Source organism: Anser cygnoides, chromosome 13 (assembly GCF_040182565.1).
Source record: "Anser cygnoides isolate HZ-2024a breed goose chromosome 13, Taihu_goose_T2T_genome, whole genome shotgun sequence".
In the NCBI taxonomy this organism is placed as follows: domain Eukaryota; kingdom Metazoa; phylum Chordata; class Aves; order Anseriformes; family Anatidae; genus Anser; species Anser cygnoides.
The window spans coordinates 8,376,238-8,401,859 of NC_089885.1; the positions used below are offsets into that span (position 1 = coordinate 8,376,238).

A 25,622-nucleotide genomic window follows, 5' to 3' on the forward strand; every position below is an offset into this window, starting at 1 on the left:
TCGACTCACAAGCCTTGGTGCAAACCCCAGGCTCACGCAGACGGGCAGACAATATACTGTCGCGGGTTACATCAGCTGCTGCAGCGCTCTCACATGCCTTCGGGCTTGCTAAAGCTGATCTAACCCTAATATAAAAGCCTCGTTACCCGCCTCCTCCCCCCACAATTACCAGAGGGCTGGAAAGCTATTGAAATGCAAATAGCTGATGGAGAGGTTAGTGGGGAACCGCACTGGGACAGTGCAGACGTCGCCCTGCTAGTTTCCTTCAGTTCGACTCTTGCAGGACTGTAATCCTGGATTTCTCTCTGTATAAATACGAAGAGAGGCGATATTGCGAAGGATGGCCTTGTTTAGGAGCCAAAGAGCATCTTTGGCTTTTTAGCTTCCCCATAATCCGAGGTCGTTGCTACTAGTCCCATCGCTCGCTGCAGCAGCAGAGGATCACCAGGCTGGGAAGCGTTTGCCACCCTGACCCACGACGTGGGAGCCGCAGGTCCCTGCCGTGCCCAGAGCTGCCTCCGAGCGGGTGCCTGCAGCCTTCCCCGGGCAGGGTGCTGGAAAGCAGGGCACCGGGGGACAGCAGGCCTGCAGCGTCCTTCCCGCTGCTATCCCCCCCCCTCCTGCTTTCACAGAGGAAGGACTGCAACCCTACCACGGCCTGTTTGCTTGCTCCCTGCCTCCCAAGCACCGCTTGCAGGGATGCAGGAGGCCCTAGCATCGCTGCATCTCCCAGGTGGCTAAAACTGTGGTGAGCCAGGCATCACCGTACCTGGGGGTGTTCGAGGAGAGGTTGGACGTGGTGCTTAGGGACACGGTTTAGTGGGTGACACTGGTGGTAGGCGATGCTTGGACTGGATGATCTCGGAGGCCTTTTAATGATTCTAGGACTAACTACTCCCCCCTCCTCCCCGTTTAGGAGAGGAGCGCATCCAGCGCCCGCCGCCCACCAGCCCCAGGAGGCGGCCCGCGGGCCGGCAGCCCGACCTGCAGCACCACCCTTCCCGGCCGAAGTAGCCCCGGGAGGGTCGCTGCAAGGCCCCGAGGCCCCCCCACAGCCCAGGAGCGGGCCGGGCCGCGGCGCCGAGGCGGGCTTTGCGCAGCCCCGCCCCAGAGGCCGGGCGGCAGAGGCGCAGCCCCGCCGCGACATGGCCGCCAGCCGCCCGCTGCGCCTCCTCGCCCTGGCCGCGCTGCTGGCCGCAGGTAGGGGAAGGGGCGGCTGGCGGGGGGCCGGGGGGGGCCCGGCCGTCACCCCCCGTCACCTCCCCGTCGTCCGCGGCGCTGCAGGGAAAGGGCGGCCGGGGGTGGGGGCTCGGCGGCGGGCAGGGGGCTGGGGGCTCGGGCAGGGGCTGGGGCTGGGGAAGGGGCTGGGGTGGCGGCGCTGCGGCAGCCCGGGGCCAGCAGGGTCGTTCCCCCCCCCGTGCGACCCGGATTTGCCGATTGCGTCCTCGCTGCTTCTGCAGACGGGCAGGGGCCAGCCCAGGCATCGGTCCCAGCGGGGCAGCGAGCTTTGCAGATAGCAAGAAACGAGCCTTTTTTTTTTTTTTTTTTTTTTTTTGGGTGGTCGTGAAATCGTGAAATCGATGCTTACCCTACCTCTTCATTTCCTTTATTTTAAAGTACTCTTAAAAAGCTATCCGTTTCTTATTCCTTAATAGAAAAGAAAGTCCTTTTTAAGGTCATGCAGAGAAAATAGTCAACCATTATGTAAAAGGCCCTAGGAAAGTTCTCTAAAAATCCCTTTTTGGCGAGGAAGCACCCATCCAACGCAGCTATGTTGGAGGACGGCAGCACTGCGATGAAGATTAAGGTGGCAGCGAGCAGCTCGTGCTGCTGGAAGAGCCGAGGCTTGCCATGAGTCAGCCCGGAGGTGGTCTCCATCTGGGTCCCTACCTGCCGGGCACCTGCGGTGCGGTCCGAGGCTGCTCCTGCTCACTGTTCGGTGGCTGCGTTTCTAACTGCGGGTGTCAGTTTGGCAGACCGAGCTAAGAGGCTGGGTGCGAAATCCTGATTTCAGATGAAAATGACAAATTACTGATTACTCAGCAGCAAAGCTGTTTGCATTCTGCGCTGCTTGCAGCACGGCCAAAGAAAAACGCTGCTCTGTTTCGTTCTTAAGTGCTGGGCTGCAGGGTCCAGCCCTTAAACATCCTTGGCTGTTCTTGCATCAAAACGAATTTCATTCTAAAGGTCTGCAAATCATCTCTGCTGGTGCCAGGCTTTGCAGGTAGCTGAGCAACGCTCAGTTTGGCCCTGTCTGAGCTGCGCTGAGTTGCCCCTCCATGGGAATGACTGCACAAGGGTAAGGAAGGGGCTTGGCATTTGCAGCCTTTTCTGCATGGAGCGGGCATCAGGTCCTGGCAGGCGGCTTCAGCCTTGCCGCGTGGCTCTTGCAGAGGTGCCGGGAGCCCTTTGCCAGCTGAGCACTGAAGTGGCCACAGGAGAGCACAAGGTAGTGATAAGAAGTGGGTTTCCAAGGCAGAGCTGTCCCTTGGGGCTTTCAGCCCCAGCTCTGCCATGCAGTGGTAATAGAAATCAAGTTTCTTTGGTGCTCTCTGTGTCAGAGAGCAGACTATGCAGCGAAACCAGTACTGAACATGATTTGTGCAGCTGAGGTCCATATCAGCCACCAACACAAGAATAATATGGATCTCAACTGCAGTTGTTCAGGAAAGCTGGAGCAAACTGACTACTTCTGAACTGAAAAAAATATGGTAGGTTTTGCTTTGTGAAGCTTTTTCTCTCCAGAGCATTACCATGGAGCCTGTGCTCTTCTAGCACCTTGCATGATTTTTTAAATCCGCAGATCTGTGGCTTTTCCAGGAAGAAGTAGTTATGTTTGAGTCATGCAGGGTTAGCCCGATGCTTGTCCAAAATGATAAAGAAAACAGTCAAGCAAGGAACTTTCCACGCTGTTCTGGCTTTTTTTAGTCTCTCCTCATCATAAGCCAGGACAGAAACGCACTGATGTTCTCATGGAAATGGCAAACGTGACACCTGAGGTCACTGCTCCTGCAGGGAGTGCAAGGTTACCTCTCGCGGGCCTCTCAGAAGGGGCCTGTCCAGGTTTTATGCTTTATATTGTGCATGAAAAACTTGAAAAGCAATTACAAAGTGATTACAACTGAGCAATAGAGTTTGGCGCGTCCTCTGGAGCTGCAGCATCAGCAGTGATAGGCAACTCCTGGTGCTGCCATCCCGCGTCCTAGCAGGCAGCCTCTGACGGATACCTCTCCGCTCAAGTGTGACAGCAATGTCCCGCCAGCAGTTACAATAATTACTTAAATGAGAAAGCGATATTCGACAGCGTAATTAGTGCTAACTGTTGCGCAGATGGCCGCGGTCACTGCGGGCAGCTCCCCTGCACGCCCTGTGCGCGCTGCGGTGGCCGGTGGCGAGCGCAGCAGGAGCCAGCTCCTCGCCAGGTGCTTGCCCAGCTGTCCGGGCTTGCCTCTGCCACAGTGGCGGCGGTGGCAGCTCTGCGAGCACCCGGTGACCTGCCAGCACTGCAGGGACCGCTCGCCACACTCCTGGCAGTAGGGAGGAATGGTACGGCAGAGGAGCAAGGGCACGGTTTGATGCTGCCGTCGGTGCTGAGCTAGGTAGCAGCCTCGTGCAAGGCATCTACGTTTACTAAAAACCTTAGTTATTATCCACTATTATGTTATAAAATTTATAATTACTAGGTATCGGTAGCAAGTCAAAGTAATACGTTTAAGGAATAATTTTACTTTGATAGTGTTTCTGACAAAGTGGGAGAAGCTAAATTGGTTTTCTTACAAATTATCTCTGATCTTTGAACAAATACGAATTAATTAAACGTGTTGTGCCCAGATATTTTTGTATGGAGCTTTAGAAATAATTAATTTCCGTATTTCTGCCTGTATTTCAGAACCTCTTCCTCTAGCTTGGTGATACCTGTGCTTGGAAATGGCTATTTTACTCTTGATTTTTTTTTCCCCTGTACAAAAATGTAATTTTTTCCTTACATCTGTTGCAACCGTTTCAGCCCTTACAGCACATAAAACAGAGCAGTCTATTGATCTCCAGTGTTGACTAGAATAAACTTTTAGGACCCCTCAGTTTAAAAACAAATTTGTTTCTCCTTACAAAACTGTCTCCTGGAGGTTTGAGGCACTGACTTTATAGTTAACTAAAGGAAAAGGGGGTTTTTATTAGACACCGCTTCTGCCGCCACTCTAATAGCAAAACATATGTTTAATAAACTGCATCACACCGATGGCAAAGAGAAAACCTTTGCAATAAATCCTTTGTAATCCAACTGGTGTAATTCACAACTGGGGGAAGAACTTGAATAGAGCGGGATTGGGGAAGATGAATGCCGCATATCAAAAGGCAAAACATGAAAAGACTTCTCTTGAAAAGGAGACTTCAAAGCTGGGGATCCAGATGCTGGGTTTGCTAGCTGTGATCTGGGAGGCGAGCACGAGAAGGCATTTGCCGAGCGAAGAGCGCTTCTCAGAAGGCAGCGGAGAGCCGCGGCCCGAGGAGCGGTGGCGGGGCCAGGCAGGCACAGCACGGGGCTGGAAGGCAGGAATTGCTCAGCGCTTCGCTTGCTCTTTGGAACGCTCCCGTTGCTTATGCACAGGGGGATCTGAATAGAAAGGGCTTGCCAAAGGCAGGGATGCTGCCCGACATCCCGCTTCAGGAGGACACGCACGTGGCTGTGAGCTCGGTGGGAGCTGCGGCACGGACCCAGGGTGGTCGGAGGCAGGAGGGAGAGGAAGAGCTTTACGCAGCAGCAGGGCACGAGACCTGCAATGAGATCCCAACAGCACAGCCCTAGCTCTGCCCCTGCAGGAGGGGAACGGGGCCGGCCAGCAGCAGGGGTCATCCTGTGGCAGCAGCAGGAAGCCTTCCCGTGCCTCTGCCCTGCAGTCCTGAGTGAGCGAGCCAGAGGGAAAGGCCCGTGGGTGAAAAAGGGGAAAAGGAGAGGTTTTAAGCAACTGGCAGCATGCACAGCCTCTGTGCTTGGATAAGAAATGGCCGTGCTGCAAGTGGTGGTGGTAGTGGAAGCCACCCAGCTTGTAGCCAGAAGCCATGCCTGCCTAGTTTTGCTCTTCTTCGACTACTTAGTTTCTTCTGCGAGCGTTTTTGTGTTACCTTGGTATTCTGGAGCTGCCATACTCTTACTTCCATTCATGTTTCTGCTTTTCATTCATACGATGACCTAACACGCAGCAGCAGCGATCAGCATCTGTCCTTAACGGTGGGGTACCGCAGTACGGCCGCGAGTTGTGCACTTAACATCGAGGTCCAGGAGGCCACCTCTGCATGGTGCTGGGCGGGGGGGAAGGAAGCAGGACTTACCTGAGAAACAGCGATCACATTTCCCTTTTGGGTAACCACAGATTGGGTGAGAAGGGCTGAGACTCGGTGGTGGACTTCTCTTTGAGCTCCGGGAGCTCCCGGTTTTATACATCTAAATTATTTCATGCCAGGTGAGTAGCAAAGCGCTCTGGTTCCCTGGCGAACTCCCCCAGCAGTGGGACACTAAGCCTGCAGCGCATCCCAAGTGATGAACCAGCGTTTTTACCGTGTAATTCCCTATTTACCTACTTTTAACGACATCTTCTCTTGATCTTTATCTGATGAGAGCGATGTCTCTCCGCTGGGAATCAGGTGATAAGCACTTAATCTCCTGCCTCGGTTTTCTTTGGGCTCCTGCATCCCTGGCTTTGTCATTAGCTGTTCTGCGCGGGGTTAGGAACAAAATGCTTTCGTGCCGTAATTTGTCGGCTGGTTTATAAACAGGCATCTTTGGCCCTAGGCGAATTCAGAGTCATTACTTAACGTGTAAGCAGAAATCAAATGACAGATCTGAACGCAGCCCGTAATGGCTCTGTGTAACAGCGCTGCTTGGACAGCATGCAGAAAAGCAGGAAAACGCCTGCAGTAATGGAAAGTCAGGGAAAGGAACCGTCCACGTTTTCTGACCTTCACCGAAGATGGCAAGCTGCATGAGCTGGGTCCGTGGGTCCCACATGCTGCGGGGTGGCAGCGGATGGGCAATTCCTGCTGCCTGGTGGCCAGGAGGGCCGGGACAGCGTGCATGCCCCTGGCTGGGCTCCTGCTCCTTGGGGGGAGATGCTTGTGCTCAGGAACATGCAGGCGTCCTCACCTGATGCGGTCCCCTGGGAATAACCGGAACATTTTTTGGAACGGGTGGAATGTGGTGCGCACCAGGACCTCTTCTTGGGCATGAACCACAAGAATCGATCATCTGAGCAAAGCTGTGTGGGACCCTTGTCACCTGCCCGCGATGCGGAGATGCCGGGGAGCCTTGGGAACGTTGCAAGCTTTGCGCTGCGGAGCAGGTGCTGGGGCTGCCCTGGGCGCTCGCTGTCCCCTTGCCAGGATTCGGAGCGGGGACGTTCGGGGTCTGCAGCCCCCTCCCAGCTTTAGAAGGTCCAGGCACTGAAACCACAGCTGGCAGGGAAGGAAAAGGGGCCTGAAGAGCATCCTGCTGGGAGAGCTCGTCTTCTTGCAGATGGGTCCAGAGCTGGGGCTCTTGTGGCTCTGCAAGCAGCCGGAGGTCCATCTGCCCGCCTGGGTAGGGAGAGGATGCCCAGGGACCTTGGGTGGCAGCAGCTCCTGCTGGGTGCGTGGGGCACAGCCGGGCAACTCCTGCTGGCCTTGCTGTTAGCAGGGCTCAGACATCAGCCCCTCCGCACAGAGCAAGTCTTCATTATGCAAATTCTCATCTTAAAGCTTTATTCATGTGCTTCCTGGCAGGCTTTCCTTTAATCTCAAGAGCAAGATTGCTTGGAATTACCATATATCCTTGTTAATTGCATAAAAAAAAATTACAGCAGAGGTTGTTTTTGCCATAATCAAGAGCGATTTTGATTAGTACTTCTAGAAATCAAAATGTTTTGCTGGGAGTGGAGAACGGGGACAGCAGCATCGCCTCGTGCCCACCAGGGGGGCAGCCCTAGGGGCAGGAGCTGCTTTCTCTCGCCAAGACACTGGAGAGCGCCTTCGGATTCTCCCTTCCAGCCCCGTACCTGCTCTGGACTTTGCTGTGCTCACCCAGACTGCCAATCTCGCCCCGTCACAGGCTCCGAATTCCCCCGGAAGCCGAGCACGCCCGTATTGCACGGCGAGGTACGTGGGCAGGCACTAAAAATGGAAACGGGCGCGCTGCTAGGAGTGCCGGCGGCCTGACAGCGTACTGGTGTGAGTTACGGTACTGTAATTCCAGCTTTGTCAAACAGCGAGGTGTAATTAGAAAATACATATATATAATTGTACAAAGGGAAAAGCTGACGAGTACAATCGCGCGTTTGAGCTGCCTGCTACAGGAAATAACGAGGAGGGAATGCATTAAGGCACAAACCCCTTCTGCCTTCAGAGAGCAGCTGGCTTGGATTCAAAACACCCCTGGCAAGGCAAGGGGGAGCTGCAGCACCTCACCTCTGTCCTTCCTTCCCCGGCTTGGGCATTTGGGAATCCGCGTTACACGCTGCGAGGTGCCCGGGTTTGTTTCTTTAGGTTGCTGCATTGAAGAAAGATAGGGAAAACACGGCTCGTTCACCTGTCCTCTCCCCATAAACAGACAGCCCTGAGGATGCTCCAGCGCCATCTGACAGTAACTGCAGGGTGAGGGCAGCACGGAGCTTGTACGCAGGGCAAGGGCTGCGTTGCACCCAGCGCTCCTTTATCTCCCAAAGAGATTTAAAGGGGTATTTAAAAGCAGCACTGGGACCTGAGAGACCCCGTGACACTGCATCACCTCCCATCCCAGCGATGTTTGGTCCAGAGATGGAGTTGTGCCAAAAACCCCATACAAAAGAACCCTAAACCACCACCTAGCCATAAACACCAAAGATCCCATACCGCTCCCTGACATCGAGCAATTGGGAGATGTTTTCCTGAGTCCTATAAACATACACCAGTGTTTTTATAACCCTGTGCGAGGCTGCAGGCAGCGCGGGCAGGTCCTAAAGGGGTGTGTGGGCTCGGCGTGCATCACAGACCTGCGTTGGCAGCAGCAAGCCCCGGCTTCTCCTGCGGAGTGCTCCCAGCCCATAATGCACAGACAGCATGTGCTGGGTAGAGATTCTGAGCACAGGAGGGGATTTGGGGCTTTTTGTGACTGCTGCCCCTCCATGCTCCTGGAGCAGAGGGATTTGCTGGGACAGAGCAGGGCAAAGCACCCGAAAAGCTGCTGGTATGAGGTGAACGAGCACGGCATGGACTTGAAGCATCTGGCTGCGAAGCGTGCTTGGTTGGTGCGTAGCAGCGACAAAACACGGAGCAGAGCTCAGCCCTTACCTGCCGGCGAGCACACAGCCTGCCTTCGCCAGGAGCGGTGCTTACCGACCCCGTAAAGGTGCAGGACGTCTCTGTAACGCTCCCTGCCTGAACTAAAGGCGCTGGCGGCTCCAGTCAGCTGGCCATCTATCATTAACCTGGGGGATTCCCCAACCCAGACAGACTGTTACCGGCATTACTACCAGTAGTAACACTGGTCGCTGGGGCTCTGTTCAAAGACAGCAGACAGAACAAGACGTGGTGCACGAGTGGCCAAAAGCAGAGCTGAAGGCGCTGCAGCGCTCGGTGACCGCTCCCTGTACAAGTTTTCCTCTGAAATGCTGATACCTGCTTTCCGATGGACTGGTGCGTTTTCGGTGTTATTGTCCTTGTCAGTAAAGCTTTAAATTTATTCATGAAGCACGCTGGAGCTCAGGTGGCACCAGCTAAATCCATTTAGCAGTAGGAATAAGAGGAAAGCCATTTTAATGTTCTCTCGCAGTGCGGCAGTGCTTAGCAAACCCAAAGGATATTAATTACTCAGCATGCTCTGAGATGTAAAAGCATGAATTTATCAAGACAAATACAGTCAGAACTAGGGTAAGTCAACAGTAATTAACGTGATGCAGGAAAAGACGGAGAGTGGCAGGATTAGCCAGGCCGGCGCACGGGCCCGCGGCGCAGCGTGGTTATCCCCGGGACGCGGCATGGTGCTGAGCTGGTGCGGGCACCTCGAGCGCCACGTGGCCGAGTTCCTCACCCTGCTCCTGGTGCACATCACCACGGCAGGAGGATGCAGGTGCTGCCTGAAATATTCTGCTGGGGTTGCAGTCAGCAGCAGCATTTCCATCCGCGATGTCAGAAGGCACTTCGCAAGAAGAGGTGCGTGCGCTCTGCTGGCTTTTCACCCAATTTGTCGGTGGCATTCCAATGTTCTCTGGGTGTTTAGCAAACCTGTAATCGGGAGCCCAGCCACGGGTGAGTGGCAGCCGGCGAGATGAATTGGTAGGCTCTGCTTGACAAATTCAAGCGTAGCGTGTGTTTTTATACCGCATCCATTAAGGCAAACAAATGGAAAAGCCAGAGATGACTGCTCTGCAATTTAACAGTCACGGGATGCAGGGAAGGCTGATGTCTTCCTCACCACTGATGATGGGTCAGGTTTAGAAAAAAAGCAGAAAGCCCTCTATAAACTAAAGCAATTTGAGCACGCGCATCTATCCAGGCCGTATTTAAAGGTGACTGACGCTGTGTGGAGCAAGTCAAACCTGTGCTCATTCTTTGTCTGCAGGTTATGGGGACGACCCAGGGGGCTTCAGCCTAGAAGATGCCCTCGGCCCGGTACAGCGTAAGTCTAATTTATTTCTACATTCATTAAAATGTCATTTTGTTGATGATATTTCTGCACTAGGCCTTCTGGCACCCCACTCCCTTTCCAGAAGTACCAACAAACATCAAAGTGAGGGCTGTAAGAGGGTCTGAAACCTCTGCATCGCAGCAGCCTGAGAGCAAGGGAAGTCAGCAGCCAGACCCCATCAGATCGTAACCACACGCTGGAGTTGAAGCTCAGTGGTATTCAGATGGAAATTAATAGGAACGGAGCAACCGCAACTCTTGCTCATAGTTTATTCATATACTTGCTAACGCTGATGTTAATGGATAGTGGTCTACAGGTAAAATAAAAATAAAAAAAAAAACACAAAGAAATCCAACCTGTAAAGCTGACAGCAGCTTGTTTTGGCACGGGAGTGGCCAGGAGAGCTGGGCACTGAGCATCGGGGTGTCTCCAGAACTCCTCCAGCTGATGGGGAGCCTCCAACACGTAAGGCAGCGCTGGAAGCGATCCCTCAGTCCAGTATCCAGGGGCAGGGACAGCCCAGCGCCAGGAGCTGGCTGCTGTTTTCCACGCTGCTCCGTGCAGTACCCATCCTTGCTCTGTTTGCTGCTGTCTCCTGGAGGCGTCCCTTGGAGGAGTTTATTCCCATTCTCTGCTGGGTGACAGTTGCATCCAAGCCCCAAAAAAGCTCTGGGCCAGATTGTGCACAGGGCTCCTGCTGTATGTGTGGGGTCACAGCCTGGGGGTGTCGCAGGCGTGGGCTCCACAGTGACAAATGCAAGAAGGGTTGGCTGTAAAGCTGAGGGCATGCCAGCAAGTCCTGGCCACTCGTCAGGCCAGAGGTGACATTTCCAGTGCTGCCCACGACTAACATTTCTCCCCCGTTTTGCCACAGCCACTCCTAAGGGAGCAAGAAGCCGACCGGTGGGACAGGAGGGAGAGGTGAGACCTTGCACGCGTGTCATTTAAGCAAAACCCTGGGGCTGCACCGCACCAGCCACCCTGTTGGCTGCGTGCTGTGTTGGCAGAGACTCCGGTGCAGAAACCTTCGCTTGCCCATACGGGTGCCGCAGATGTAACTGCCCGTGGTTTTCAATAAACCACCTCCCCTTGGTTTGCCAAAAGCTGCGCTGCAGTGTCTGCTTGCATTGCGTGAGCTTTTCCACCTGCACCAAGGCATCTCCTCCGTCCTCTCCATCGACTGTATATCTGTGTGAGCCCCAGCTGCTCGCTTCCTCTGCCTCTCCTCCCCACCAGCGTCTGTGCACCTAAGTAAATGCGATATTGATATTTCTGGCCATTCTGAAGGCAGGCAGCGTGAGAGCATTTATGGCCAAGGCTGAGTTCTGCACTCTTTGCAGTATCTCGATGGAGGAGACAGACCACAGCTCGGCTGTGCGAGGGCTTTCAGTTCTGCCCGTGCGGCACCTGCTGGCTTTCCTCCCAGGAGGAGCCCGGAGGATGTCCCTGCTCCTGCTTTTCCTCCAGGACATCCCCGGCTCCCACTGAACGGCGCCAGTCTGGTGATGTTTTCCCACCCAGGGAAAAACATCTCTCCCACGGTGCCGGTCAGGTGCCCTGGCTGGCCAGATCCCCAGCACCTGCCCCGTTCCAGGACACTGCTTAGGGTCACTCGGACACGAGAGTTTTGCTCCTGGTGACTCCCCTGGCGCAGATCTGGCCGGACATAGCCCTGAGGCACCAAGCGGGGACAAATACCAGGGGCTGCCTGAGCAGAGCCACCAGCGCCGCTGCTTGCCGGTCTCTTCTCTCCCACAACAGAGTTTGATCTGGCCGACTACTTCGACGACCCTCTGGAGACCACCACCAGACCAGCCAAGCCGACTCCCAAGCCCTTCCCTCGGCCAGGGAAGCCAGGTACCCCACGGCCCTGCTCACGCCCTTCCGAAATTGAAGCCCTGCTGATGCGTGCCCTGGGGCAGGGGGACCCAGAGCCGGTGGTGGCAAGGAGGGGGCTGCCACTTGGTGCTCGCCAGATTGATGTTTGGGAGGGTAATGGGGTTTTGTCTTTCCTCCACACGCTTTCAGACAACAGCTTTGGGGACGTCATCCGCACCACCACAACCAAGCGGCCGAAAACGACGCGACCCCCTCCCAGGCATAACCCAGGTGAGCACGAGCTCCCCAGCCTTGCTGCCTCCAGCCTTTGTTTTGTGTGTTCACGGGAGAGGTAGGAAAAAGCCCCAGAGTAACCAAACCACGCAAAAGCACCCCACAGATGGGGCACCTCAGCATCACTGCATACCTCCTCCGCCCAGGGGGCTTGCATTTCCCTGCCAGGGTTGATGCTTGGGTCTCAGTGCGCCCAGCTCATGGGCTCCTTTGCTGCCTGTTTGGGCAGAGCTTTGGGCAAAAAGGCACTCCCGGGCTCAACATCAGTTTTGGATGAGAAGAAACTTATTTACGAGCTAGCAAGTGGGTTGAGAAACTTGGGTTGGCTCCATTCCACGTTTTTAGCTGCCATTTAGCGAAGGCAATAGAAAGCTGCTCTGTTCGAGTCAAGCTCCTGAGGATACCAACTGTACATTTTATGGAGAGGAAAAAAAAAAAAAAAACACAACACACTAAGCCAGTGGGTCAGAGGCAGTTCACGATGGCGTGGGTGCTGCGGGACACCCGTGCCCCTTCCAGCGTCCCCATCATGCCACCTTTGCTCTGACCACTTATGTCTGGTGCAATTTGTGTGATTCCTGGGCTCGATCTGCAACGTGATGCGATTTCTGCATTTGTCACAACAGCAGCGCCGGGGCAGGTTCAGAGCATCCCCCAAACAGCACGTAGCCACGCCAGGAAGCAGCAACGTCAGGGACTTCGCTGCTTCCAGTGATGCTGGTCCCTGGCAAAGCTGAGCCTTTCCTTGACTAATTATTGTCATTAAGGAGGTTCCCACACTGCTGTGGTGTTTTGTAGGGAAGGAATTGGACTTGGCTGATGCTTTGGACGATAGCAACGATATGAAGGGCGGTGGGCAGCCAAACTTGAGACCTGGTGAAGGTACGTGTGGATTTCCCCTCTCCCTGCAACCCTGCTCATGACCATGCTGTGCCATCAGCCACGCGTCCCCGGGTTGGATGCAATGGGTTGCTGCAAAAAGTAGGGGGAGAGCAGAAAGAAAGGCAATGCCTTGTCTGGGCTGCGGTGGTTCTGCTACATTCACCTCATCCCCATACCCGACAGCTATTTAACCAAGTGCTGTTGGGGTTCGCAGTCATTGCCAAGACATAAATCCAGAGCAGCCTCAGCCCTGGCACAGCACACGCCATGGGCCAGGAGACTTTTTTTTTCCAATCTCTAAAATACTCCAGTGAATGAGTTGTTTGTCTGAGAGGATTGTTCCCTCGAGCACCGGAGCTAGAAAACAGACTTTGCACGGCAAGTTTATGGATGTCGAGATGGCCGTATACCTTGCTCACACGTGTAATTAATAGTCAGGTATTTTATTAGGCTGTATTAACTAGGTGACTTGTCTGCACTTTGATATTCTGGCCTTGTTGGAGCATTAGACTCCTGCAGGAGGGTTTGAGGTGTTGAATGGCTGGAACATGGCACTCATTGTGAGCCAGCTGCTGAGCCAACGGCCGCACACTTCCCCAGCATTGCTGCACCTTGCGTTGCTTTTGACCTCTCTGGGTTCTGTTTTTTTTTTTTTTTTTTTTTTTAAAAATGTCTTTACACTCATTACTAAACCCATAAACTATTTTTTGCGGTAAGCTAGTGAGCAAGGAAGTCTCTTTCCAGACTGGAAAGTCAAAGGTTCAATAGCTTTTCTAATTCTGCTGCTAACTCCCGTTCCACGTTTCTCTTTTCTTTCAAGCAAGACTTAAAGTCAATTATTACCTCTTTTATGAGCTTAAAATAAAATAATTTGGGGTTGAACATTTTGCTAACGCTGTGTAATTGCGAGGGAAGTGGAACGGCTCATTAACCTCTTTCTGTCCTTGCTTGGGGACGGAACTGCCGGGAGCCACTGGTGGCAACACACCCGTCAGCCCCCTGCTCAGCCCAGGCTGCACAGAAAACCCAGCCGAGTTCCTCAAACAGCCAGAGAGGTTGTAGGGAATACTGAGATGAACACCGCAGCCTTTGCCTTCCTGAGTGAGCAGCACTTCCCTGCAGGTCGCTGGAAGCCCGTCCTGCCCAGGCACACCATGCTCGCAGGGGACCAGAGTCCCCCCAGAGCCCCGTTTCGAGCTCCCCTGTGCTTCCCAGGAGCACCCACAGACACCAGGACAGACACAGACACCAGGACAGCTGGCACCCAGCTTTCCTGACCTTTCTCACCCTGATCAAGCCACACACTGTTTTTCCTTTCCATTATGTTGGCTGCTTTCTAGGCTACTCCTTCACTCACCCCCCCCAAGGGAAGGCAGTTGCCAGACCCCCAGCCGCAGGGGACGATTTCCCTTCGGGCTCCGACCAGTTTTTGTTGTTATTTTTAAAGCATTTTCAGATGACGACCTGGCTGATATCGTGGACGGAGGCTACAGCCCTGACAAGAAGAAAGGTAAGCACGGGCCTATAGGCAGGTTTGTGCCCCCAGCCTGGGGCACAGGGACAATGGCCGAGCTGTGGGACCTCCTGGAGGGCCTCTGCCCCTGCTACTGTGGTGGGGAGGCGACCCCTGGGACCCCCCGATGGGCCTGAGAGGATCGGTGGGCTCGGCCATCCCCGCTACACCAGCGGCCTGCGTGCTGAGGTGGCCCTGGGGCCTGGCACGTCAGCCCACACCACGGCCGCCTTCGGGAGACACCAAACCCACCTCCCACCACTTGGCAGCAGGACCATGGCTGGTGGGGACAGAAGAAGAGGCCTTCAGCCTCCTACCTCCAGTCAGCCATGCCTGTTTCTGACCCCCTGAGGCTTTGTGGGACCCATGTCCCCCGACCCCAACATGATGCCGGCCTTCACGCGGCCCTCAAGGCACGACCATCCATGGCTGGACACCAGGAGGGAGCAGCAGCACTGGCTACACCTACGCGAGGATCCACAGCATTCAATATTAAAAGCAGCCGAGTTAAAGACGATGAACCCCACAAGCCCAATCAACATTTAATGAATCACCGTGCCAAGGATGAACCACACTGGAGACGTTAATACAGCACTGACCTGCTTCCACTACGCAGGATTTAAGCACCTCGTTCACAACTACAGCTGCCAGCAGGAACCATCTCTGCTCCCGATCCCATTTCTCTAGGGAAGGTGACTTTAAAACAGACTTCAAGCTACGTAAATATGCCCTGGAGTGACGAGCTCAGCCAGTTATCTCCTTCTGATGGCATGGGGATGTTGTGTACCTCTGCCTAGTATCTTGTTTACCCTCACATTGCTGAGGGAGCAGCACAGGAATGAGGAGGGCCCCATGTGCCAGCCCAGGGGTGTGGGGTGAGCATGGCCACGGGCGGGACACGGCTGGACTGGGCTCGCTGACAGGCTTCCCTCTCTTGCAGGTGCCGGAGGCAACACCAACAATGAAGGTAGGGACCATGGGGTCTTGGGGGGAGCGGGTCCATGGGTGTCCCCCCGCCACCCAGAGCCTTTCTGTGCCCCGCAGGCAGCAACACGGTGGAGACAGGGACCATCGCCGGCATCGCCAGCGCCCTGGCCATGGCGCTCGTGGGGGCTGTCTCCAGCTACATCTCCTACCAGCAGAAGAAGTTCTGCTTCAGCATCCAGCGTAAGCAGCCCCCGGGTGGGAGTGGGGTCAGTCCAGGGGGGCAGAAGTGCCCAAAGCAGGATTTGGGCACGCCAGCAGGATGTGCACCCCTCTGCCCCCACTAATTCCCCACACTGCCCCCAGGAAGGGGTGGCAGGGGAGAGCCCTGCCTCTGCCCCAGCACAGCACAGGTTTACCAGGACCCCCATACAGACACCCACTGCCAGCACAGCCCTGTGCACACACTTAATTCTGACCCCAAAATAAATATGGGTAAATATGAGAAGAGAGAAAAGCTCTTTGCAAGAGGTGAATACTCACCAGGTAACAGCAAGGGAAGCAGGGGAACAGTGAAACAGTGGCTGCAGCCACAGCTGTGGGTGATATATCCCATCCCACCCCCCCAGGTGCTTTGCAATCACTGCAATTAAACACAAATTAAGCTGCCAAGCTCCCCGAGGTGCTGTAGGTACTGGCTGGGACATGTCACCTGCAGGCAGGTGGCTGGGGACAAGGGACCCATGTGTCCTGAGGGACCGTACCCCTCTCAGAAGGTTTAAGGGCAGGTGAGGGGCAGCGTGGTGCTGGCCTGAACAGCAGGCAGCCCCCAGGCCCTTACGGGGCAGTTGCAAGCAGCTGGAAAAGGCTCTCTTTATATAAATCCAGTGAATTCTCCTGAGAGCCTCCTGTGCTCTGGGGAGGGTGTTTGGGGGCTGGAAGCTTTGGCTGGAATCGTGCTATTTTCCCAGTTGTGTCTGCAACAAACAGGAGCATTTTGGTAAATGAGATCAGCAGGGAAAGTCAAATGAATGTGATGGAATGAAACACGCTTGTATATTCCCCCCACTTAAATGATATTTTGGCAAGAATAAATAACTAAAAAAAAGAGAGAAAAGGCTTTGATGAGGGGGAAGCTGAAACACACAAAGCCCCAGAAAGGCGGCAGGAAATTAAAGTTAATTATAAAGGAGGATTAATTTAAGCCATCAGACATGGCATGCTGGGCTAATGTCAGGCCTTAGATGCATTGCAGTGCATGACAGAAATCTGAGAGCCGTCAGCCGCTGCAGAAGTGGCTTTTTATTGGAAAACATAAATTGCATTTGGTGTTATCCCAGCAAAACACACGGCCTGGGGGAGGCGGAGGTGGTGCGTGATGACCGCTTGCTGGAAGCAGGGAGAGCAGGCTCGGCCCTGGCGAGGAGCAGCCCTGCTCTGGTTTTCCCCTGCCAGGAGATGGGTACAGGTCTGTCCGGAGCCGGGCAGGGGCACAGCAGGGCCCTGCCGGGCTTTGTGCTGAGTCCAGATGCGTAGAAGTTGAGATGCCTGCAAACGGAGCGCTGCAGTGCCTGCAACGTGGGGTGTGGGAGGCACAGTTACAAACTGGGCGGTAGCGCCGCCTGCGACACCAGTTCTGCTTTGTCCCTTACCCCTCAAAGCTGCAGAGGGACAAGGTAAAGGTGGGCTTTCATCTTTCTCTGACTTCTGCTGCCCTGCTTGAAAGCGGCGCTGTGGCAGCCTTGGGAACCCCGTGCCCGCGTGCTCCCTCGGCAGACCCCGCGGTTCAGCGGCGCTGGTGCTGCTGCGGGGCGCGTGCTGGGACGTTGCTTCATCAGCACAGCCTTGCTTTAAGCTGCTTCTTACAGCTATGCATAATTTAGCTTTTAATGAGAAATACAGCACGTACCTACGCTTAGAAGCAGCCCCTGCTGCATAGCAGTCCCTCCTGGAAGAGGTACCAGTTCCGTGCACCTCTGCAAGCTGAGCCGTGCTAGCACAGCAATTAGCCTTGCTGCCTCCTCGCATGGTAAAGGTGAAGCAAGAGACTCAGAAAAAAGGGATGGGACTGGAAGCTCTGCCTTCTGAGAGAGCCTCTGTGGTTACTTGAAAGTCCGACAGCGCTTTCTCAGCTGCGTGTCATGGTTTAGTGATGTTTCTGTATTGCTGTTAATGCAGAGGAGTTTGCAAAAAAGCATCTTAGCTTTTACAGAAGATAGGCCCATTACTAGAGATTTTAAAGCATCAAAGCAAATCATTTCTGCTTTCTACCCTCCCATCTCACTCTCTTTATTGTTACTTCTCAGAGGGACTTAACGCAGAATATGTGAAAGGGGAAAACATGGAAGCTGTTGTAAGCGAGGAACCCCAAGGTGAGAACTTTGCATTCCTTAACCTTCCTGCATCTGGCCACAAAAGCAGCTATAGTGAAGGACTTTCTTGAAGGCGCTCACGCTGCACTGAGCTAGCGTCTCTTTGAAGACACTACTTAGGTTATGCTGCAGCTTTTTGTAAAACATCCACTACAATGTCTTTCCCTCTTTATCGTACACAAAGGAAAGCCGTGATAAGAGACCAAGGATCTCATTCTGCAAACGGTGGCAGTTAATATTTAGCTTTCATGTTTTCAGCCATCAAAAGTGTCTTACACAAGAAAAGCATGATCCTTCTTTCACTGACAGATAATCAAGGCTGCTGTAAAAGCTTTTCCAAAGTCAGATACAACCAACCAGTATCTGGCACCCATTGCTTGCACTTTGTTACTATTGTGTGCTATTGTATTAATGATTTTTTTTTTCCTCTCCAGTTAAATATTCAGTACTGGAAACACAATCAGCAGAACCACCAAAACAAGACAGTGCAAAGATCTAAAGCATGGCCTGGGGCTAGAAAAGAATCAGTCAGCAGCAAACACGGAGATCTTACATGCTTGTAATTTAGCTTTTTATTTAATTTGAATCCAAAGCTATTTAATGTGTACTTAGGCTTGGACTGGCTTCTTATTGCTCTAGGCTTTAGGGTTAGGATGGTAGTACGTGTTGTTGTTGTTTTTTTTGTAACAAGCTATGTTTACATTGAAGTAATACTGTAGGTTTGGTCTCAAGTTGTATGCAAACCAACAGAAGGTGCTTCAGCAGTGGTCGATTATCACAAAGGTCTTTTTCAAGGAGAATTGCTTACAGGTGTGAGGACAGTGAAGTGCCTGTAAATAGCAACCCAAAGCAAACCATTCAAAACCCTTAGTCAGTCACCTCCAGCCAACTTCTGCCATCAGTGATGGGCTGTCACTTCTGGCAGCAGTGATGAAAACCGCACGTTTCCTGAGGGTAGATTGTGGTCCTTAGTGTACCTGTACCTAAAACCAAGTGCCTATGGGTATGTCCTCAGGCAGGGCCTCAGGCTGAGGCAGGTGAGTCCCTGCTCCCAAGCCAGGAGTTGGGGATGCTCCACCTCCACGCAGCACTGGGCTTCTGACCAAATCAGAGGACCTGATTTCATGCCAAGTCATAAACACAGGTACCAGCAGTGTATGCAGCGTTCACTTGTAGCAAACACCATTTGAATGCTTGGCTATGGTAGAGATGGGAAGAGAGTTACCAAGTGGCAGGGTTTGTCTGTGACATGAGATTCCTGTATTGTCACTGAGACGAAAAAAACTGCGTTCAGATGTTTTCAAGGACAGATTGAGATCTCGTCCATAGAGCACACCACAGATTTAACCCAAAAGAAAATAAACAATGTGTGCATCTAAGATCTCTAACTCACTGCCACAAGAGTTGTAGATAGAGTTCTTCACCTTCTCCTCTGATCATTATACAACTATTGAGAGCGTTTCCTGGCACATTAGGTAGAAAAAGGATACAAAGCTTCATCCTTTGGGTCACTACCTAACCTTTAAAAAAGGCAGGATGTCCTGAGAGGACAGGTTCTCTGCTGCTGTCCCATGGGGGTCCTGCAGCTCTCTGTGAGCCTTGCTCAGCACGGCACTGCACCATCGCCTGGAGCGCGCCCCCATCCCACCCACCCCTGTGCCACAGTGGTACTGCTATCCAGACCCGACCTTCGCTATCTCGCAAAAACTATTTTTCATACTTCCTCCCCAACCCTTTCTTATCGATGCTGAAATGTGGATACAGCTACCTTCTGATGCATTTTTCCCAAAGCAATGAATACTTGAAAAAGCATGCTCTGAAGTGAAGGAAAATTCACTTTACCTAGTATAAAAAGTACTCGCTATTTATATATAAACCTAAAATGTGTGCATTTTGTAATGTTTTGCAAATCCCAGATTGTGTGAATGTGAACTAAAAAAAGCATTTCCAGTTTGATGTACAAACTCAGAGCTTTCAGATAGACATGACTTACACGAGGCCTTGCCAATAGGTGAATGAGCCCAGGAGCATTTCTCTGGAACAGCTCAATTCGAAAGGAAATTGCCCAGTAACATTGTAAGTATTTTGCAGCAGCTGCACAATTCTTTATGCTCTTCTTAACACTTGCATTTTTAAAGCCTTACACTAGCTCAATAGAACAACTACAGCATTTTATAAGGGAGACGAGTTGTAAGGATATATGGTGCCTCACATAGATTTAGAACACTTTATCTACTATACAACTGTTGACTAACTACTGCTACTTTATTTTATGAATGTATTTGGGTTAGAAAAAATAATATCGTTTGTTCTGAGGCTGTAAGCAGAAGAAATAGATACGGAATATACTCGATATGTTTGCTTAGTCCCAGAGTAAGACTTTCATGGGGGAGCATGGTCTGCAGAATTCCAACCATCCCATGCAGGAGGTCTGATTCTAGCGAAGCCACACAGCTGAGCTTGGGCATCTCCATTTCCAAACACCATCATCTATTTTTTTCTTTCTTAGTCAAACATATTTGAAAGCTGTAGCATGAAAAATATTTTTTTACGAAATTATTGTGGATAAAACGTTGCAACGTAGCATTGATGAACACTAGGCGTCATTTTCCTAGGTTAGATCAAGCGAACGTAATTCCATTTCTTTTTGCTGATGATAATGCTTGCTGTAGATGCAGATCATCAGTTTTAGCGCATTCCTCTTACAGCGCACTCCCTGTTTGTCTAGTGGACAGTGCAGTGGGGTGTTCAGGATTGCTTACAGGCTGTAACACCCTCCTTTGAGAAACTGTTATACTAGGAGATTAAAAAAACATGCATGTAATTCACAAATACTGCAGGTTGGTTTTGTTTTGTTTTTTAAAAAAACTTTCACTGAGAAAAAGATCTGCTTTTGGAATTGAGAAGCAAACAGCACTGAAGTTGCTCCTTTTCATGAGGGCTTTTTATGACTGGTGAAAACTTTTGTTGATATGATTTCTAGGTATAGTATATGGAAAAAAACATAAATGCACAGTGAAAGGGAGCACTTTTTCAGAAGTTTACAGTAACAGAATTCAAAAACTCTTCCTCCAGCATTTCAAATGGGAAAACATTGACAAATACTGCAGTAAAGAAATTAAACCCAGTCTTCTCTTCAAAACAAGTGCACAAAAATCAAAGCCTTGATATGCTAAATGTCAGCTAAGGCTCAAAATGCTGCTTTGTTGCAGTCTGTTTCCTTCTCCATCTGAACTGTCAGATCAGTGTCTGAGAAACAGGGAGTTCATACTTCACGCCATTGTTATCTCAGGCATTATAGCAACTGAGAAGGTTCATTCGTGTTTTCCTAGTAGTGATGCAAGTTCTGAAACAACTGACACCTCTATAGCTATCTTCATTTAATTAGTATCCATTCTCTTTAAACGTGGATATCGAATTTTTTAAAATTTTGCACTTATATTCTGTATACATGGTATGAACTTTCTCATCCTTTATTTAAAAAAAAAGGTGTAAAAATACTAGAAAAGTAGGATTTTTTTTTTTTTCTGGAGTCCAAAATTATGTATATACATCTGTCCTGAGAATTTAAGTAAAACTGTGCTGTGGGCTTTTTTTTTTTTTCTCATCACACCCCACATTTTTAACTAAAGCTACTTTTAATGAAATGATTGAGAAGAGGTTTCACTATTATATAGGAAACAGAGAACCGAAGGAACTTAACCAGCTCTTATTCCCTTGTTTATTCTATTAATTACTTGCATTTTCCTTCAGCACAATTGTAGAAGGTTCTGCATTTATGGTACTGTGACATCAGTTTATTCAGTTTAGAATACTCTGACATGAATTTCAGGTTTTTTTTTTTTTTGCATTTTAATAAGCTCGGTCATTTTCATACAGCCCCTTTAAGGAACCCTTACAAGTGCTATATTTGTCATTGTTAACTATTCATTTGTTGTGATAAAAATGGAATTAGTCCACAGTACCGTTTCTAATTCTGAAAAAGCAAAATGACTATAGACAGGCTAAGGCCTTCAGATTTGCTTCAGCAACAAATGAGGTCCAGGAACAAATGAGGTTCAGGAACAACAGCGTTGTGAAATTAGAGAATAATTTCTTTTGAGTGAAATCCTTATCTAAAAGCAAAGCCTATTGTTTACTGATGCAGAAGTGATCTATACCAAATGAAGGTTGAATGTTCTGCTGTGAAAAGATAAGACTCATTTCACTAATGTGCATGTAAGGGTCATGGGGGGAAATATCAGAATTTGACAACCTTTGGAAAACAACAAATAAACTGTCTAATAAGACATGATAGACTTGTTTTTTCTTTCATGTTGCAAGTAAACTGCAAAAGGTGGACTATATCCTTTTTATACATAACCTCTTCTGTAACTAAAAACTTTAATAAAGAAAAAAAAACATAACCACTCAAAACCTCCAAAACCGGTTTTCTTTGTGAGAAAACACCTATCATTACAAAAGCTTTAATATTGAAATATTTAAACACACACACACACACACACTCACTGTCCCTCTCCCTCCTCAGGCTACCCAGCAACTAAACTCAGGTAATGAACGCCCTATAATCCGTGGCTGCACTCACTAAAGCTTAGTTTTCAGTCCATTTCACTGCCAGAGGTTTCCTGCCATTTTCTGTATATTTTCATATGCAGGAGATGAATCTCCCATGCAATGCAAAGTTAAGTTTTTGGCCTCCATATAATGATGCGGTGCTTTATCTCAGAGTTAAACAATGTGTTTTATACTTCAAACTACATACTTCTGACTCTTATTTCTTGTAAAAATAAAATTATTCCTTCCTGACTGCACATGATCTGGCAGCGAAGAGATCTCTGCTAGGATATCCACTTAGCTCAGATGTGATTGCTCAGCGAATGGATGTTGCTTTGTGCATTTTAACATAAGAAGAAAGTTTATCTCAAAGGGGAAATACTCTGATATTTCCCATTTTACTTTGTTCCCTGCTGTGGGGCTCAATCCACGTGAATGGGAGTTGCTGATCCCTTATTTCCAGCTCTTCAAAAACCAGCCATTCTCAGTGTTACCAAATACTGCCTATGACTTAGTACAGCTTTTCTTGAAAACTAAGAGAAAAATCAAACACTTCTTGTTTAAAGCATCAACTCCTTGAGAGGAAGGCTGCCAGCGCAGGGAACAAAAACAGGCAGATAAGACTGTTTACCAACTTTAAAAGCCTTCTTCCATTTTCCTGAAAAATAACCAACAAGAAAAAAAAGACTTTATCTACAAAGGAGGAAAAAGGGTAATTAAGCTCTGAAACTGGACTAAGATGGCAAAGTGTCTGATGCTGATGATTCACTCAACTTACTTCACAAGCAAAAAATGTTTCAATTGCTTACTACAGCTTCTGCCCATTCTGGGATATTGGATTCAGTTTGTTCTCCCTTCACGTGTCATCTATACTAAGAAAACCCTACAGGTCAGATTTAACTGCTTTCCGTCTTTTTGCACATTCCCTTTATACTCAGTGGAGTCACATCCAAAAAACACAAAGCAAAAGATCCAGCGACTGAATTAGAAGTTAACAGTTCTGTTCATGGCACATCAAACGGGGAACAAGGTTCTGCTCTTTCTTCAAACAGTTCAAAACTGACTGCCTTACTAAAAAATAAAAAAGGGATGGCACACGTAGTTGTTAATAGGAAAAAAAATGAATATTAGGACGCAGACTAAACACACAGACTGTACTAATCACTTCTTCAGAATAAAACTATGCTTTAACTAGCATATATAGCCTATTTTTGAAAATTACCATGGTAAGTATATACAAAAGCATCCATTGTGCTTACCCAGATTTATAGCAGGATCCCTCCCCCATTGCTATCCCTTACGATCAGAGAAGATTTCACTGAGCTATGTTGAAACTTGTGGAGAAACAGGCAGTCACAGTTGGAATAACTGGTAGTCTTGGTGAAACTGAATTCTCAGATTTTAGCTCTAGGAATCTAAGCTTTTGAAATCTCACAATGCCTAAGCTAATCCAGTCATCACTTTTACAATAATTATAGAGGAAACGTCGTGACTATTAGCACCAATAAAGAGAAAAACTTCAAAAGATCTTCTTTACCACTGCATTTGAGAGATAAAGTGCTTTGCTTTAATATACAGTTAAAACGTCAAGGAAATCTTAAGTATGGAAGAGTTTAATTAAATACCAGCTCAACATATTTTGGCAATGTAAAATTCACTGCTGGCATACTATTTAGCAGAATCATTTTTACAGCAAAACATTTTTTGTCTATTTATAAAAAGCCTGAGGTTGATTAAGAGATGCCACATTGCAAATGTCCATAAACTTTGTTCCTGTAGGCCGATATCTATTATAAAGTGTATTTACTGTAACAAAAAGGAGATGTTGACATACCCTGCACTGCTCAGTAAACTTGCAAGAATGGATACAACACATCTGCCTTTCCAGTTGAAGTTGCGAAAGTGCTAAGCAGCTCACTTTACTCATTAACTAAATGCTACGTACATGAATGCAGAGGAACAGAAAAGCGACATCTTATATTAAGAACAAATGTGCAGACTACTCACAGACAGCAAAACCCACAATCGGCATACAGAACCAACTCAGGAACAGGGCTTAATTCCCATCAGCGGAACTTGGAGCACGAGTTAAAAAGCAGAGCTGCAGCATTTAAGCACCTTAAGAAGAGCCAGATTCTCATGAAACACAGTGAAGAAAAGAAACAGGAAAATTTTCAGTGCGCACCATTTCTGGGCCTTCCAAGGAGCCAACTGAAAAATTTTTCAAACAGTTGGGTGTTATAATAACCATCTCTCTCTAATTTTAATATTTTGTGTGAATATAAAAAAGATGGGAATGCACGTTTTATATGATAACACCGATACATTATTCACTTCACAGAAAAAACTGCTAGCGGCAACTTAAAAAACAGAAAGCCAACCGGCTTTATTTCAAGCAAACCAATTAAGCTCTTATTATTTAAAAAAACTTTGTTTGACAAAGTCATTACAAGTTAAGGTCTTTGAAAGAGTTTGGATAGGCAGGATCCATTTTCTGAACGTAGAGCTTAAAAACACGGGAGTATGCATATGTTTAACATCACATACACATGTTTTTATAAAGGACACAGCTTTGCATTTTGTGTGTACACTTCAAAAGAAAACACTTAACAAAATGTGGAGCTATACAGACTATACAATTTACACAGGTGGGTGTCATTTCAACCCCAAATATTACCATTTGCTAGAAAACACTTTTACTTTGTACAAGACCTTGACATGATTAAGTTTACTCCTCACTCAGGAGGCTGAAACTGAACAATAAACTAAGCTGTCAAAAGACTTTATTTCAACTTGTACAAAAGGCATTAAAAAACCTAAAATACATGCTTTACCAAATATATTACATCATACAAGTCAGTGTGGTGTTTTTGACAAACCTAGCTTCATTTCATCCACTTTTAATGGCATATTTAGTTGAAATGCAAAACTGACTACACTGGAAAACATTACTTTAAACTGGAAAACATTACTTTAAAATCAATTTCCAAGTGTATCAATTACCTTAACACAATTGCTCTAGCCAAAAACAAAAACAAAACCTGTGTGAAATAAGCAGCTCCCATTCAGAAAAATGTTCTCAGTGTTCTGTGTAAGCATCACGTGTCATTTCATCCGATTCTCCCAGCTAGACATGGTACCCTCGGCAGCATGAGAGGCATTTTTCTGTCTGCTTGGCAGATGGATTCCTTTTTAGGATGGTTAAATTGTTAGTTGCTCAAAACCAAGTTTAATTTCACAATTGGTGATTTAGCTAGAGATGTCAAAACACGTGGGAACTGCCAACAAGAAAATACATCACATCTATTGAAGCTCTTTTTGGCCTCATCTTGATAATATCAGACACAGTAAGGCATGTAGATCATAGCAATTACAAGTCACTCACGATCCTTGTGTGATAGGAAAAACATTTCACCCTCCTCTCTGTATTACCTGACATAAGCTGCGTAACAAAAGCCGCGTGAAGCATCACACAGAAGTGTGTACCGGTGTTGCTGAGTGGGAAGGAGATGAACCTCTATCAGAGGAGGAAGAAATGGATCGCGTAGCAGCTTCCCGCTGCAGATCTTCAACCTTCTTCTGAAGCTCAGACCGGATGGCAAGGAGTTCTTTGAGATTCTGATGGATTGGAACC

At 49.3% G+C, this 25,622-nt stretch overlaps 2 protein-coding genes across 4 annotated transcripts in view; one reads left to right on the plus strand and one right to left on the minus strand.

Annotated features, from left to right (window-relative positions):
* The first annotated feature begins 827 nt into the window (after window positions 1-827).
* On the plus strand, window positions 828-21,723 carry CD99L2 (CD99 molecule like 2). Its single transcript, XM_067005005.1, is given in 12 exon segments — window positions 828-1,200; window positions 9,566-9,622; window positions 10,506-10,517; window positions 10,520-10,552; window positions 11,393-11,488; window positions 11,660-11,740; window positions 12,542-12,625; window positions 14,073-14,135; window positions 15,079-15,105; window positions 15,183-15,305; window positions 17,369-17,434; window positions 17,869-21,723. Coding segments are annotated over 12 exon segments (1,065 nt in total). The 5' UTR covers window positions 828-842; the 3' UTR covers window positions 17,934-21,723.
* Window positions 21,268-25,622, minus strand: part of MTMR1 (myotubularin related protein 1) — a 41,389-nt gene continuing 37,034 nt past the window's right edge. For all 3 annotated transcript variants that reach the window (XM_067005000.1, XM_067004998.1, XM_067004999.1), the window contains one exon: window positions 21,268-25,621. In XM_067005000.1, coding sequence (XP_066861101.1) covers window positions 25,457-25,621 — 165 coding nt within the window. In that variant the 3' untranslated portion in view covers window positions 21,268-25,456. The remainder of the gene's footprint in view (window position 25,622) is intronic.